General features: G+C 48.2%; 1 protein-coding gene across 2 annotated transcripts in view; it reads left to right on the top strand.

The window, feature by feature from the left end:
- Positions 1-15,000, top strand: part of LOC131343264 (ephrin type-A receptor 7-like) — a 104,391-nt gene that overhangs the window by 63,757 nt on the left and 25,634 nt on the right. For both annotated transcript variants that reach the window (XM_058374819.1, XM_058374826.1), the window contains exons 4-5: positions 13,080-13,235; positions 14,704-15,000. The exon at positions 14,704-15,000 is cut by the window's right edge and continues 42 nt beyond it. In XM_058374819.1, coding sequence (XP_058230802.1) covers positions 13,080-13,235; positions 14,704-15,000 — 453 coding nt within the window. The remainder of the gene's footprint in view (positions 1-13,079; positions 13,236-14,703) is intronic.

Here is a 15,000-nt window from a genome sequence, read left to right on the forward strand (position 1 = left end):
GACTTGTGTGTTTACTTTTGCTTCTGCTGAATGATCTTTACACCCTCTCTGTACAACACTGATGTATATTTAAAGATCTTGCAGCCAGCTCCTATTTTATTTTTATTTTTGGAGTAAAATAAGATCCTCTCAAGATGAACAGTCTCCAGAAAGATAGTGCTGATTTTTTTGTTTTCTTTTTGTTTACTCTGTGCTTCGTGCCAAATAACCCGAGCGGTTCATCGGAGTCAAGACTGCTCTTTCCCATGTGGACATGTAAGTGGATGTTTTGCTGAGTTTAGCGTATTTTTTCCCAACGCTAGCCTCCAGCGATGAAGACCTCAGTGCACCACGGAGTGGGTTTAAAAAAAGAGAGAATGTGAGATACGAGCAGAGAGATGCTGATAGGACCGCGGGCCAAGAAAAATCAATAGGAACACCCACACACACTCCGGAGCCATCTGGTGTGTGTGAAAACCCAACAGTATCTCGGAGAGCGAGCGTGGAAATCAAGTGCATTTTCACACACACACACACACACACACACACACACACACACACACACACACATTCCCAACTCTATGATCAGTTTAATCAATCAGCCGTGGTGTTCTGGAGCTTGTTGGAAAGCTGGAACAAACCAGAGGGCAGGAGCTTTTGACCTACACGAAGTTCTACACACACAAATAAAAGTATGAAAAGTTTCTCTTGGCGTAGAGAATGGACTTGTTTGTGCTTTGTTCTGCAAAAACAGCTTGACGTGTTTCATCAGGAAGTTAGTGAGCAGAATTCTGAAATCCCAGAACTGCCGGAGAGCCGCGGTCACACCACCGGGCGAGACGTCCAGGAACTTCCTGCTAGCCTGCAGCCTGTCACCACATCAAGCTTTTTTCCTCTTTACTTGCATGCAGTAATGCGCTAAAATAAAATCTGAGATGCTTCCTGCGGCTGCCGAGGGATGATCTACTTCCTTTATGGCTGAGATCTGCACAAAATTCCTTAATTTTCCCTGAGGACAAGAAATGAAGCATCTCCAGATTTATTATTGGGCTAACAGTAGCAGACTGTCCTGTCCTATTTGTTTAAAAGAGACTTTTAAATCTTTAAAAATGTTCAGGTCTATTAATAAACTCTGAACGAGGACGCAGGAGGCGGCCATGAGGATATTTAGGTGATAAAACTGAGTAATGTGTATAATGAACTTAAAAAATCATCTCTCTGATTAGATTTTATTGATTTAAACACGGTGAAGGTCACAGCAAGGTCAGAAATAAACCTCAGTATCAGGAGGAAGAGGCATGTCTGAGTCCGGCAGCGTCCAGATTGAACTCGTGACCGTTACACTGCTGCAGTCGTGATGCACTGAAATGCAGTCAGTGTCTGATCCTCACTCTGAGCTGCATCATGATGATGATGCTGATGATGATGTTCAACAGCAGTTTTACTGTGGAACCAGAACCAGAACTGGAGCTTTTGAGTATCTCTGTGAGTGTTTTCTCAATCTCATGGGAAATTCTGTTTCCTGCATGTCAGCTTTCCTAGCTTTTCCTTTCCTACAGGAGGAGGAAGTAGCAGTGGAAGTGACACAGCAAGCTTTCTGCAGAGGCTACTCTCTCTCTCTCTCTTTCTGTCTCTCTCTCTGTCTGTCTCTCTGTCTGTCTCTCTCTCTCTGTGTGTTTCTCTCTCTGTCTGTCTCTCTCTCTCTGTGTGTTTCTCTCTCTGTCTGTCTCTCTCTCTCGCTGTGTGTTTCTCTCTCCGTCTGTTTCTCTCTCTCTCTGTCTGTTTCTCTCTCCGTCTGTTTCTCTCTCTTTTGCTGTTTTTCTCTCTCTCTCTCTGTCTGTTTCTCTCTCCGTCTGTTTCTCTCTCTCTTGCTGTGTGTTTCTCTCTCTCCCTCTCTCTCCCTCTCCCTCTGATGGATAAAAAATGCATTCAGCACTGCTGCATTGACGTATACTGATGACCGGAAGCTTCTGACCCTCACGTCTGAGTGAAAGATCTTGTCTGCTTGAATACATTTCAGAAGCTTAGATGTAAATACACTGGAGATCTGAGCGATCCTGCTAAAGCGCCATAAACCAACATGAACTCCATCTGCAGCTCCATTTGTTTTTGAAGAAAGCCTCCTGAAATTTCCGCAGCTGTCAGAAATGAGAGGAAGATGTCTAAACGTCTAAACGCTGCCAGGTTCCTGCGCTAATCTGCAGGGAGCGGCGTGTTTGTAAAACCTCAGCTGTCTTTCCATCTCTCGAGTGTCGGAAGCGACTCACCTGCGTTTCTGCGGCGGTGGAGTCAGGCAGAAAGAAAAGAGATGGAAAATGGTTTTGACAGCTCATCCTTGTTCGAGGTGTGGAGTTTAGGGACGAGTTCTGCTGACAAGCAAATGTTCCAGACATCGGAGGAGGAGGAGGAGGAGGAGGAGGAGGAGGAGGAGGAGGAGGAGGGGAGAGGAGAAGAGGAGGGGAGAGGAAAGAGGAAAGGAGGAGGGGAGAGGAAAGATGAAAGGAGGGGGGGAGGGGGTGGAGGAAAGAGGAAAGGAGGAGGGGAGAGGAAAGAGGAAAGGAGGAGGGGAGAGGAAAGAGGAGGGGAGAGGAAAGAGGAAAGGAGGGAGGGGAGAGGAAAGAGAGAGAGGAAAGAGGAGGGAGAGGGGAGGGGGAGAGGAAAGAGGGAAAGGGAGGGAGGAGAGGAAGAAGAGGAAAGGAGGGGAGGGGAGAGGAAAGATGAAAGGAGGGGGAGGGGGATGAAAGGAGGGGGAGGGGGAGGAAAGAGGAAAGGAGGAGGGGAGAGGAAAGAGGAAAGGAGGAGGAGAGGAAAAGATGAAAGGAGGGGAGGAGGGGGGGAGGGGGGGAGGAAAGAGGAAAGGAGGAGGGGAGAGGAAAGAGGAAAGGAGGAGGGGAGAGGAAAGAGGAGGGGAGAGGAAAGAGGAAAGGAGGAGGGGAGAGGAAAGAGGAAAGGAGGGGGGGAGGGGGGAGAGGAAAGAGGAAAGGAGGGGGAGGGGGGGAGAGGAAAGAGGAAAGGGAGGGGGAGAGGAAAGAGGAAAGGAGGGGGAGAGGAAAGAAGATGAAAGAGAGGGGGGAGAGGGGGATGAAAGGAGGGGGGAGGGGGGAGGAAAGAGGAAAGGAGGAGGGGAGAGGAAAGAGGAAGGGAGGAGGGGAGAGGAAAAGATGAAAGGAGGAGGGGGAGAGGGGGATGGAAAGGAGGGGGAGGGGAGGAGGGGGGGATGAAAAGGAGGGGGAGGGGGGATGAAAGGAGGGGAGGGGGGAGGAAAGAGGAAAGGAGGAGGGAGAGGAAAGAGGAAAGGAGGAGGGAGAGGAAAGAGGGAAAGGAGGAGGGAGAGGAAAAGAGGAGGGGAGAGGAAAGAGGAAAGAGGAAAGGAGGAGGAGAGAGAAAGAGGAAAGGAGGGGAGGGGGGGAGAGGAAAGAGGAAAGGGAGGGGGAGAGGAAAGAGAGAGGAAAGGAGGGGAGGGGGGGAGAGGAAAGATGAAAGGGAGGAGGGGGGATGAAAGGAGGGAGGAGGAGGGGGGGATGAAAGGAGGGGGAGGGGGAGGGGAGGGGGATGAAAGGAGGGGGAGGGGAGGAAAGAGGAAAGGAGGAGGGGAGAGGAAAGAGGAAAGGAGGGGGGGAGAGGAAAGATGAAAGGAGGGGGAGGGGGGATGAAAGGAGGGGGAGGGGGAGGAAAGAGGAAAGGAGGAGGGAGAGGAAAGAGGAAAGGAGGAGGGAGAGGAAAGAGAGGAAAGGAGGAGGGGAGAGGAAAGAGGAGGGGAGGGGAAGGAGGAAAGGGGAAAGGAGGGGGGGAGAGGAAAGGGGAAGGGAGGGGGGGAGGGGGGAGGGGAAAGAGGAGGGGAGGGGGGGAGGAAAGAGGAAAGGAGGGGAGGGGGAGAGGAAAGATGAAAGGAGGGGGAGGGGGGGGATGAAAGGAGGGGAGGGGGAGGAAAGAGGAAAGGAGGAGGGAGAGGAAAGAGGAAAGGAGGAGGGGAGAGGAAAGATGAAAGGAGGGGGGGAGGGGGGGAGGAAAGAGGAAAGGAGGAGGGGAGAGGAAAGAGGAAAGGAGGAGGGGAGAGGAAAGAGGAAAGGAGGAGGGGAGAGGAAAGAGGAGGGGAGAGGAAAGAGGAAAGAGGAAAGGAGGAGGGGAGAGGAAAGAGGAAAGGAGGAGGGAGAGGAAAGAGGAAAAGGAGGGGGAGGGGAGAGGAAAGAGGAAAGGGAGGGGAGAGGAAAGAGGAAAGGAGGGGGAGGGGGAGAGGAAAGATGAAAGGAGGGGGAGGGGGGGATGAAAGGAGGGGGGAGGGGGATGAAAGGAGGGGGAGGGGGGATGAAAGGAGGGGAGGGGGAGGAAAGAGGAAAGGAGGAGGGGGGAGGAAAGAGGAAAGGAGGAGGGGGGAGGAAAGAGGAAAGGAGGAGGGGGAGGAAAGAGGAAAGGAGGAGGGGGAGGAAAGAGGAAAGGAGGAGGGGGGGAGGAAAGAGGAAAGGAGGAGGGGAGAGGAAGGAGGAAAGGAGGAGGGGAGAGGAAAGAGGAAAGGAGGAGGGGAGAGGAAAGAGGAAAGAGGAAAGGAGGAGGGAGAGGAAAGAGGAAAGGAGGGGGAGGGGGAGAGGAAAGAGGAAAGGAGAGGGGAGGGGGAGGAAAGAGGAAAAGGAGGGGGAGGGGGAGGAAAGAGGAAAGAGGAAAGGAGGAGGGGGAGGGGGGAGGAAAGAGGAAAGGAGGAGGGGAGGGGGAGGAAAGAGGAAAGGAGGAGGGGGGAGGGGGGAGGAAAGAGGAAAGGAGGAGGGGGGAGAGGGGGGAGGAAAGGAGGAGGGGGGAGAGGAAAGAGGAAAGAGGAAAGGAGGAGAGGAGAGAGTAGGGAAAAGGAGGAGAGGAGATTGGAGAAGAGATTGGGGAGGGGAGAGAGGAAAGGAGGAGAGGAAAGGAGGAGATTAGAGAGGAGTGAGAGTGGAGAAGAGGAGAGAAGAAAGGAGAGTGGTAGAGATGTGGTGTGACACGTGGTGCATTAAATGCATCTCTGATGAAATTCTTAGCACATTGATATTTACATTTGGTCAGAGTGGTCAGTTGGATAGATTGGGCAATTGTTCAGAGTGGTCAGATTGGTCAGTTGGTCAGAGTGGTGATCTGGACTGAAATTCCTTTGCTGTGAAATGGAGATCAGTCTTGCATATTGTGTTTCTTGTGTGTGACGATGCCTTCTGCATTACAATCACCAGATACTACAGACGTGTGTGACGTCCTGTACCCCAGACGTCCTGTACCCCAGACGTCCTATACCCCAGACGTCCTGTACACTCTGCAGATCAGAGGGTCATGTAGAAGTGTTTAATGAACTGTTTGTTTTTGGAGATGGATCTATTCGGTTCTGGTTTTAGATGATGCGCTCATGTCACGTTAATTTCCTGCAACACAGCTGGACACTACCACATCGTCCAGTCTGCTTTAACTTTGATGTGCGAGTGATCAGGGTGTTGTAGTGTTTCTAAATAATAACATGTACTTTTCACTTTTTTTCTATCTGTAAAGGAACTTTAACACTTGGACAATGGATGGACGGTCAGATGACAGTGCTTTATGTCCACTGTGACCGTTTTACTGATCCTCAGCTCTGTGGTTTAGTGTCAGTGAAGAGGATGAGTGAGGTGTGTGAATCTCTCTATCACACACTCCACCATCCCTCCATCCCTCCATCCTGTTGACTTTCAAATAATATTGATCGTGTTTTTATCCATCTCCTCTGTGTTTAATATCTCTCTCTCTCTCTCTCTGTTCTCCCTCTCTCTCTCTGTCTCTGTTCTCTCTCTCCCTCCCTCCCCCCCCCCCTCTCTCTCTCTCTCTCTCTTTCTCTTTGACATGCTGTCTTTTAATTAAATCTCAACCCATCCAAAAAAAAGGGGGGGATTAATAAAAGAAGAGATGTTAATTACACAACAAGGTCATTGGTGCTTCAGTTCTGCAGTTTAATTGCTGCTCTCTGATTGTCTTCCTGACTCATCCCTCACTCCACCGGCAGCGTGACAGATGCCATTAATTGTTGCTCGCATGCTTTTGGCAGATCCTACATACATGGAAGGGATAAGTGTGTGTGTGTGTGTGTGTGTGTGAGGCTCTCTGAGTCGGAGCTCTTACTGATTCTTGAACATTAAACACGCCTTATTCTTTGTTCCTGCTCCGTTCTTGTCAGAGTCGAACCCGTTCCAGTTCCACTGAGTCATTCAGTATGTGTAGAATTACTCTTTAGAATTTCTAGTGAAGTTAATTATCACCTTCAGTCAAGACTGTCCTGATTTCTACTCTTCATTTAATTACACTGAGCTGATTGTCATCTGAAGCTGGTTCCTGTCATTTGCCATGCTTTCCCAGCTTAACGAATCATTTCTTCGCTGTGGAATCGACTCCAAAGCTTTAGGATTTGAATATGAATTTGACTCTTTTGAAGGATCGACTCTTGATGTGAAATAAATACAGGATTGATGATGAGAGTCTGAGATATCTTTATATTTCCATTTTCGGCTCAGTGATTTATCTGATTTCTGATCAGAAATGTGCAATTTAACTCAAAACCAGGTACTTGGGATTCCACAGTGGGGGAGGAGACAATAAGCACCGGGGGCGTGTCTTTAAAAAGATTGACAGGAATCTGAACACGACCATCATGTCGTTTCTCTTGCAGTGATTTATTCCACATCTTCAGATGTCTGATCTCTCAGCGTGTAGTAGTGTGTTCCGTGTCTGATCTCTCAGCGTGTAGTAGTGTGTTCCGTGTCTGATCTCTCAGCGTGTAGTAGTGTGTTCCGTGTCTGAACACTGACACACCTACACACACTCCATACCACTCCCCATCAATCCACACCCACACCCACACCCACACCCACCACCCTGCTCTATTCCATGTCATTTCCCTGAACCTCACACACTCTGAAATTCAGATGCAGGCACAAAAACCATCTTTCGTCTATCCTATAAACCTCAGTGATGGAGGCTAATGGAGGCTGATGGCGGTTAATAGAGCCTGATGGAGCCTGATGGAGGTTAATGGAGGCTGATGGAGCCTGATGGAGGTTAATAGAGGATGATGGAGGCTGATGGAGGCTGATGGAGGTTAATGGAGGCTGATGGAGGCTAATGGAGGCTGATGGCGGTTAATAGAGCCTGATGGAGCCTGATGGAGGTTAATAGAGGATGATGGAGGCTGATGGAGGTTAATGGAGGCTGATGGAGGCTGATGGAGGTTGGAGGCTGATGGAGGTTAATGGAGGTGTGACATTAGGTAGCGAATAAAAACCACTGATTCTGTGGAACTGAGAACAAACAGGAGACTGATTCGGTCTGCAGACTTGAATTTCTGATCACGTTCTGTAATCTCACTAAAGTAGAGTTAATAATGTGTGTAGAGTTCAGATGGAGGAGGCTGAGCTTCAGTTCCAGCGTGGAGGAGAATCTCAGCAGTGTGTTCGCTTTAAACAGAAAAAAAAACAAAACTACTTCTTCTGGTCCATGATCTTTAGAAAGCGTCTGGCTTTAAATAATGGCCTTGTCTCACGCGTTCACATCAGTCAGGTAAAACCCTTGGGGACAGAGCCATGCTAATGTTCTGCAGCATCACACATGTAAAACGTTCCTCTACACCGGGGGTTAATGTGGGGTCCAGAACCACCAGAACCGGATGATCTTCTTCTGGATAAATAATGAAAGTCTGGAAATTCATGATGTGTTCATTTTCTTTGCTTGCTTTTCTTTTTTGGGCTTATTTCGTGTTCTGCCCTTTTTTTTAAATATATATATATATATATATGTGTGTGTGTGTCAGTGAGTTTGCTATGATCTGCTGTGACCTTAATGAACAAGTTCACAAGACAGAAGCTCAGTATTCACGGCTGCATGTGATGCAATGCGGCCTGACTCTCAATCTATCACACATATATATATACACACACACACACACACACACACACACACGCACAGCATGAGAAGCCCCAGCAGCCCCCATGGTTAGGCAGGAGGAAGCTGATTGGGTTGAGGCCCGGTGGCCCCAGCGTCAGGCCTGGCTGAGTCAAGCTCCTCGGCAGTGGACGTGAACAAATCACCTCACATCTGAACTAAATGGAAGACATCCATCAGAGGGGACAGAAGGCAAACAAAATCCTGAGATGGACCAGTTTTGATGATGTCACGCTACGCCATGCCCTCACACCTCGGAACCGGGTGATGCAGAGTGGTGGTGAACCTGGTGAGAGGGCAGGAGCAGAGATTTAAAAATGTCTGAGACAACTACAGTGAGAGAGAGAGGGAGTGAGTGAGTGAAAGAGAGAGACAGAGAGGCAGACAGAGAGAGGCAGGCAGACAGAGAGAGAAAGTCCTGTATGAAACCTTCTAGATTTCCTTATCCTTCTTTTCCTCTGGTGGGTTAAACACATCATCATATCCTTCTCTTTCTCTCCCTGATAAAGATCTCTGATCTCACCTTTCCTGACTCGAGGACTCTGATGGATCTGATGTGTGTTCATCAGGATGAAGGTGATTTTAGATGAGAAGTGAGGCAGCTGATAAACAGCACACAGAACCCAAACCCTGCCTGATCCACACCCTCCAGTTTACTGCCACAGAATAATAGCATCAGCGTGGCCATGATGCCCAATTACAGGATATTACACTGCTCCATCTCAATCACCATCTCCGTGGTGCCTTCATTCCTGCTTCACGCTCCTCTTCCTCCGTGTCTTATCAGTCCTGATCCATGGAAATGTTTGATTAAAGCCAGGAGGATGCTGGGAGCACGCTGAGCTCTTTACAAGAAACCAGCACTGTTTCTCCCTCTTTCCTCACGCTTATTGCTTCATTTGTTTATTCATCAGTTATTCTTTTTTTTCCAGAAAGGCATCACATGTTCTGTGCTCTCTCTCTCTCTCTCTCTCTCTCTCTCTCTCTCTGTCTGTCACTCCATCTCTGTCTGTCTCTCTCTCTCTCTCTCTCTCTGTCTGTCTCTCCATCTGTCTGTCTGTCTCTCTCTCTCTCTCTCTGTCTGTCTCTCCATCTGTCTGTCTGTCTCTCTCTCTCTCTCTGTCTCTCTCCATGTCTGTCTGTCTCGTTCTCTCTCTCTCTTGCTCTCTGACCCCCCCCCCATTATAATAAATCATCCTGCCTCAGTAAGTTTTATATGACATCTCTGTCCTGACCAGTGCCGGTGATTTAGCCCCTGCTGGTGCTTACGGTCCTCTGACGGTGATGTAATCTTTGTTTAGGATGACAGAGTTCCCAGAGTTCTGATTAAAATGTCACCCAAGTCCAAGCCTCTCTAATCTCTCCGTTCTGTTGGACTGCACCAGCTTTACAGAAATGCCTGGCTTTGAAAGCTGCAGCTCCACTTGTGTAACAAAGAGCAGCAGTCGACGGGACAGAACGGGACGCCGTGTCCTACTTTGGAGAGACGTTCTGCTGTCTGTAAAAGTGTTGACTGAGAGATAAAGAGAGAGAGAGTAAGAGGAACAGAGGGAATAAGTCTGATCGTCTTTATGGCGCCGTGCGTCACGAGGCCACACAATCCCGCTTCCTAATTGACGGGACCCTCAAAATAGCCCTTTCCTGTCAGCAGTAATGTGGATTTATTCGGTTTATTAAAGCGCCTTTCATAAATTAAAATTCACAGCTTAAAGCTAGTGATGTGAAGGAGGTGATATGAATTATTGATTCCTCCAGCAGCCTGCTACAAATCTGCCCTGACACTGGAAATAAGACGGCGTGGAATTACGGGTCCCGGTGACGACGCCGCCCGTTTGCGGTCGCGCACAAAGCAGACGCTCGTATTAAGGCACGTTAATGTCGGCTAATTCCTTCTGTCTGAGAAAACGCTTCATTATTCACACTTAACGTCTCGGACACTATGATTTATTAAAGCGGGATGTGAGGGTAGAGGAGTTCAATTTGATCATTTCAACAAAAAAAAAGCTGTGTAAGTCATTATGAAGATGAAAGATTTCATTTTTCTGATGTTTTTGAAACGACTTTTCTTCCGTCCGTCTCTGTGTCTGTAAAACATGGTGTTGGAGTGAAATTTCTGCCAAAAGCAACAAGCAGTGTGAAGAATTCCAGCGTGTGTATTATTAATAAAGCTGCAGGTCGCACGCTCAGCAGGGAAGCGAGTCCGTCTGTACGCGTTATATCTGCGCTAGTGCACCTGGAGCAAGCCGCCGTGGAAGCGGTCCGATCTCCGCGCCTCTTTAATCAGACCCAGCTAAACGCTGTACAAGACAAATTGATGAGCTGCTAGCCAGCTGGCTTGGCAGGAGGCCCTGGAGTTCTGCGAGGGAATCAGAAACAGTTTGGCGTCCATAATTGTTCGTGGCTCCACATTTCCACTACAAATCCTGCAGATGTTCTGTCACTTTGATGTCCTCCTTAGGGAGAAGGCTATTTATTATTTCATTTTTTTTGCCATCCTGTTCATATGCGGAAGAATTTTTATTATTTTTTTTAATAAACGTGTGTCCAGGATCAGGGTGCAGCGTCCAGGCCAGTACATGGCGGGGTTGTGGTGTGTTGTTGTTGGATGATGATGCAGGACGTCCGAGGCAGCAGGGAAATGAGAACAAGGGCGTGAAGAGAACACAGCAGTGACGTTCAGCTCTGATTTATTTCAGCTGATTTTCCACCTCGCTTTCTACATCAGGCTCTGATCTGCACTGCGCAAACAATCACACACACAAAACCAGCCAACAGACAGCACTGGACTCTGTAAAGCTCACTGTCTGTCTCACTGTCCGTCTCACTGTCCATCTCGCTGTCTGTCTTGCTGTCCATCTCACTGTCGGTCTCTCTGTCTGCTTGTCTGTCTCGCTGTCCGACTGTCCGTCTCTATGTCCATCTCTATGTAGGTCTGGTCTCTCTGTCAGACTCTCTGTCTGTCTCTTTGTAGTTCTGCTCACTCTGTAGGTCTGGTCTCTCTGTCCATCTCTCTGTAGGTCTCTCTGTCTGTCTCTCTGTCCATCACTCTTTCTCTGTAGGTCTGTTCTCTCTGTTTGTCTCTCTGTAGCTCTGGTTGCTAAGTTCATCTTTTTGTAGGTTTGGTCACTCTGTCCATATCTCTGTAGGTCTGGTCTATCTGTTTCTCTCTGTAGGTCTGGTCTCTCTGTCCGTCTCTCTGTTTCTTTCTCTGTTCATCTCTCTGTAGGTCTGGTTTCTGTCAGTCTCTCTGTAGGTCTGGTCTCCTTGTTGTTTCTCTGTAGGCCTTATCTCTCTGTCTGTCAGTCTAGTTCTGGTCTCTCTGTTGTCTCTCTGTAGGTCTGGTCTCCTTGTTGTTTCTCTGTAGGCCTTATCTCTCTGTCTGTCAGTCTAGTTCTGGTCTCTCTGTTGTCTCTCTGTAGGTCTGGTCTCTCTGTAGGTCTGGTCACTGTCGTCGCTCTGTAGGTCTGGTCTCTCTGTCTGTCTTCCTGTTTATCCTCTGTCCGTCTCTCTGTAGGTCTGGTCTCTCTGTCGGAGTCTCTTTTCATCTCTCTTTAGGTCTGGACTCTAAGTCTGTCTCTCTGTAGCTCTGGTTGCTAAGTTCATCTTTTTGTAGGTTTGGTCACTCTGTCCATATCTCTGTAGGTCTGGTCTATCTGTTTCTCTCTGTAGGTCTGGTCTCTCTGTCCGTCTCTCTGTTTCTTTCTCTGTTCATCTCTCTGTAGGTCTGGTTTCTGTCAGTCTCTCTGTAGGTCTGGTCTCCTTGTTGTTTCTCTGTAGGCCTTATCTCTCTGTCTGTCAGTCTAGTTCTGGTCTCTCTGTTGTCTCTCTGTAGGTCTGGTCTCCTTGTTGTTTCTCTGTAGGCCTTATCTCTCTGTCTGTCAGTCTAGTTCTGGTCTCTCTGTTGTCTCTCTGTAGGTCTGGTCTCTCTGTAGGTCTGGTCACTGTCGTCGCTCTGTAGGTCTGGTCTCTCTGTCTGTCTTCCTGTTTATCCTCTGTCCGTCTCTCTGTAGGTCTGGTCTCTCTGTCGGAGTCTCTTTTCATCTCTCTTTAGGTCTGGACTCTAAGTCTGTCTCACTGTAGGTCTGGTTTCTCTGTCATCTCTCTGTCTGTCTCTCTGTATGTCTTGTCTCTTTGTCAGTCTTTCTATCTATTTCACTGTAGGTCTGGTCTCTCTCTGTCTCCCTGTCCATCTCTCTGTACACTGTAACAGCAGTATGCAGATCTGTGTTTGAGGACATAGTCTTGTTGGTGGGAGTGTAATGGCTTAGCAATTATTCAGGCTACATGCAATTTCCTGTTCTACAGACTCCTGATTAGTTCTGACAGGAAGGTGAGGCGGAATGTGATTTCCTGTGATGAGCTAACGTCCACTCCACTGAGCTGCAGGTCTCTGCTGCAGGTTTGAAAGGGGGGTGGGGGTGTGTAGGGGTGTGGGGGTGTGCGCAGGTCAGCCTTTTTAGTGATTTAGTTCAGGAACATATTTAGAATTCAGTTTAAAATTTCTGTGCTGTAATGAAGAGAGGTTGTGTTCTCCTTATTTACATGCTAATATCCTCGCGGCATGTTGCTAAGCGTGTCTGTGTGAAATTAAAGGCTAAATCATATCTGCTCATGTTCACGGCTCTGCTCCAGATCTATTACATGCTTAATGTTGATTATTATTCTGAGTTATACCTGGAAGCACAAACACCTCATCACTCCGATGAAATACAGCTAATCACACTCATGCTAGCAGCTAATCACACTCATGCTAGCTCTCCACTGGCTCGCTCTGCCTGGTTGAACATGTGGAATCTTTTTCATCATTATATTAGATTTGAAATAGTTTAGTGTCCTGCACCACATTCCCCATGGAGCAGCTGATCATCTCCTGACTGCTGACAGTGTCGAGTAACAATGATTCAGTTTCTGAGCGTTTGTTTTTGTTTGTAAATTTGAAGTTTTAAATGATTTCTTAACATGAATAAATTTAAAACTGTGTGCACACAAAAACCAGAACGATCATGAAAGACAAAAACCTGATGTCTGTTTTTACTGGCACTTCATTCTGACTGGTGAATCAAATGAATCAAGAGGCTTCAATTTAAATGTGTTTGATTCAAAGAATTGAATCACTGAAACAGTAGCATTAAGACCTTGATATGACAGTAATCCCATTGTGTTTTGTTTCTTCTTGTCTTCAGCATGTCCCCCAGGCACGTATAAGACGTCGTCCCAGCAGCAGGAGTGTTTAGCATGTCCTGCCCACAGTGTGGCCGAGGACGACGGCTCTGTCGCGTGCGTGTGTGAAGAGGGTCACTTCCGAACGCTCCTGGACCCTCCGTCCACTCCGTGCACACGTACGTATCACCTAACTAAACCCTACTGTGCCTTCTGCAAGCGTTCTCTTCACCAGATGAAATAAAACTAAAACGTCATCCGTTACAGCAGCGTTTTGCTTTGCTGTTCTCACTGGAGCTGGTTCAGAGCCAAACAATTCAACATGACTCACTGGATGTGATTCAGTGGAAATGACTCATTGCAAATTATTCATTGGACGTGATTCAGGGCAAAAACAAGCTATGACGTCTGCTGAAGTGTTTCTGCAGTGTGACAAACACAATGACACCCATTCTTCTGAAAGAAAAGAAGTTCTGACTCCCTGAGGAAACAGGAGAGAAGTGCTGTAGTCAGGGAGGTCAGTCGCAGCCAGGAGGTCTGATGAGACTGATGGAAGTCATGTGTGATGGTAGAGAATATGTCAGTGTCTCGGAAGCAGGCAGCTCCACATGGAGAGATGGCTCGGTTTGAATTTTTGCCCTAAATGATTCTCATTCTGAGATGAACATGATGGTCTACAGGAAACAAGACACCGCTCATCACCTGACCGGTTCAACCTGGTGTTTAATCACCAGGCTTCATTAAACTGCAAGAAAACCCGAGATCACCACCAAGGTGCTTCAGGAAAGCCCTGAGTCAGTCACAAAAATCTGAGGCTGAAAAATAACAAAACAAAAAGCAGGGGTGCGAATACTTTTGCACCGCACAATTACCCGTGAGACCCTTACAGACCTCATCCATCACGTTAAGCGCTTTTGTCTGTCGGTGTGTGTGTTTCACTATGAGCTACACAATCCCATTGATTACTGTTTTAATTTAGTTTATGGCGCGAGAGCGGCGCTCGTGCCCGAGAGCTTCTCACACTCATCATACGCCGAGGAGACGCGCGAGAAAAAAGAGAAGTGCGGAAGCCGCTCCGGAGCCGAGCTTTACAGGTCAGCTGGGTTTCTCTGGCTTTCAGCTGAACGAGGGATTGTGAGGGATTTTATCGCGTCGTAATTGCACTTTTAATTACAGTATTGATTATAGCTGCTGTTATATCGCCGGCGGGGCTCATGATGCCGTTTATACAGGCGCAATTACTGCGTCAATGACGTTATCGATTGTGTAATTAGCATCATCGGGACGGGCCGCGAAGCCGAGTGCAGGACGTCGAGATGCCAGACGTTTGAGGGATGAAGGATTAAGAGGTTTACTGAAAAACAAATAAACAGTAACAGATATGTGAATTCCTGGATAAATAAAAGCTGTGAAGTATCCATGCTGCTCATAAACACAGTGTGGTCATGTGACGGTCATGTGATGGTCATGTGATGGTCATGTGACTCGACTCACTGAGCTCTGAGTACACATTATAGATCCCCAGGTCCAGATGCTGCAAGTGTTACTCATTTATTTACACAGTCCTACAAATCTACACGTGTTCACACACACACACTCACACACACACACACACACACTCATTTGTATGTTTTTCTCGCTCTTTAGGACCGCCCTCTCCTCCACGAGACTTGCTCTACACACTGAAACAGTCCACTCTGATCCTGGAGTGGACGGCTCCGACAGACACGGGTGGTCGTGTGGACGTGAGCTACAGCGTGTCATGTCAGCGCTGCGTCTCCGGCCCGCGGGAACACTGCGAGCCATGCGGCGCTAACGTGGGCTTCGTGCCTCAGCAGAGTGGCCTGAGTGGCCGTACGGTCACCGTGCTCAACCTGCTGCCCAGCACCAACTACACCTTCAGCGTGGAGGCCAGGAACGGCGTCTCTGACCTGCTGCCCAACA

This window comes from Hemibagrus wyckioides, linkage group LG02 (genome assembly GCF_019097595.1).
Source record: "Hemibagrus wyckioides isolate EC202008001 linkage group LG02, SWU_Hwy_1.0, whole genome shotgun sequence".
NCBI classification, from domain to species: Eukaryota; Metazoa; Chordata; class Actinopteri; order Siluriformes; family Bagridae; genus Hemibagrus; species Hemibagrus wyckioides.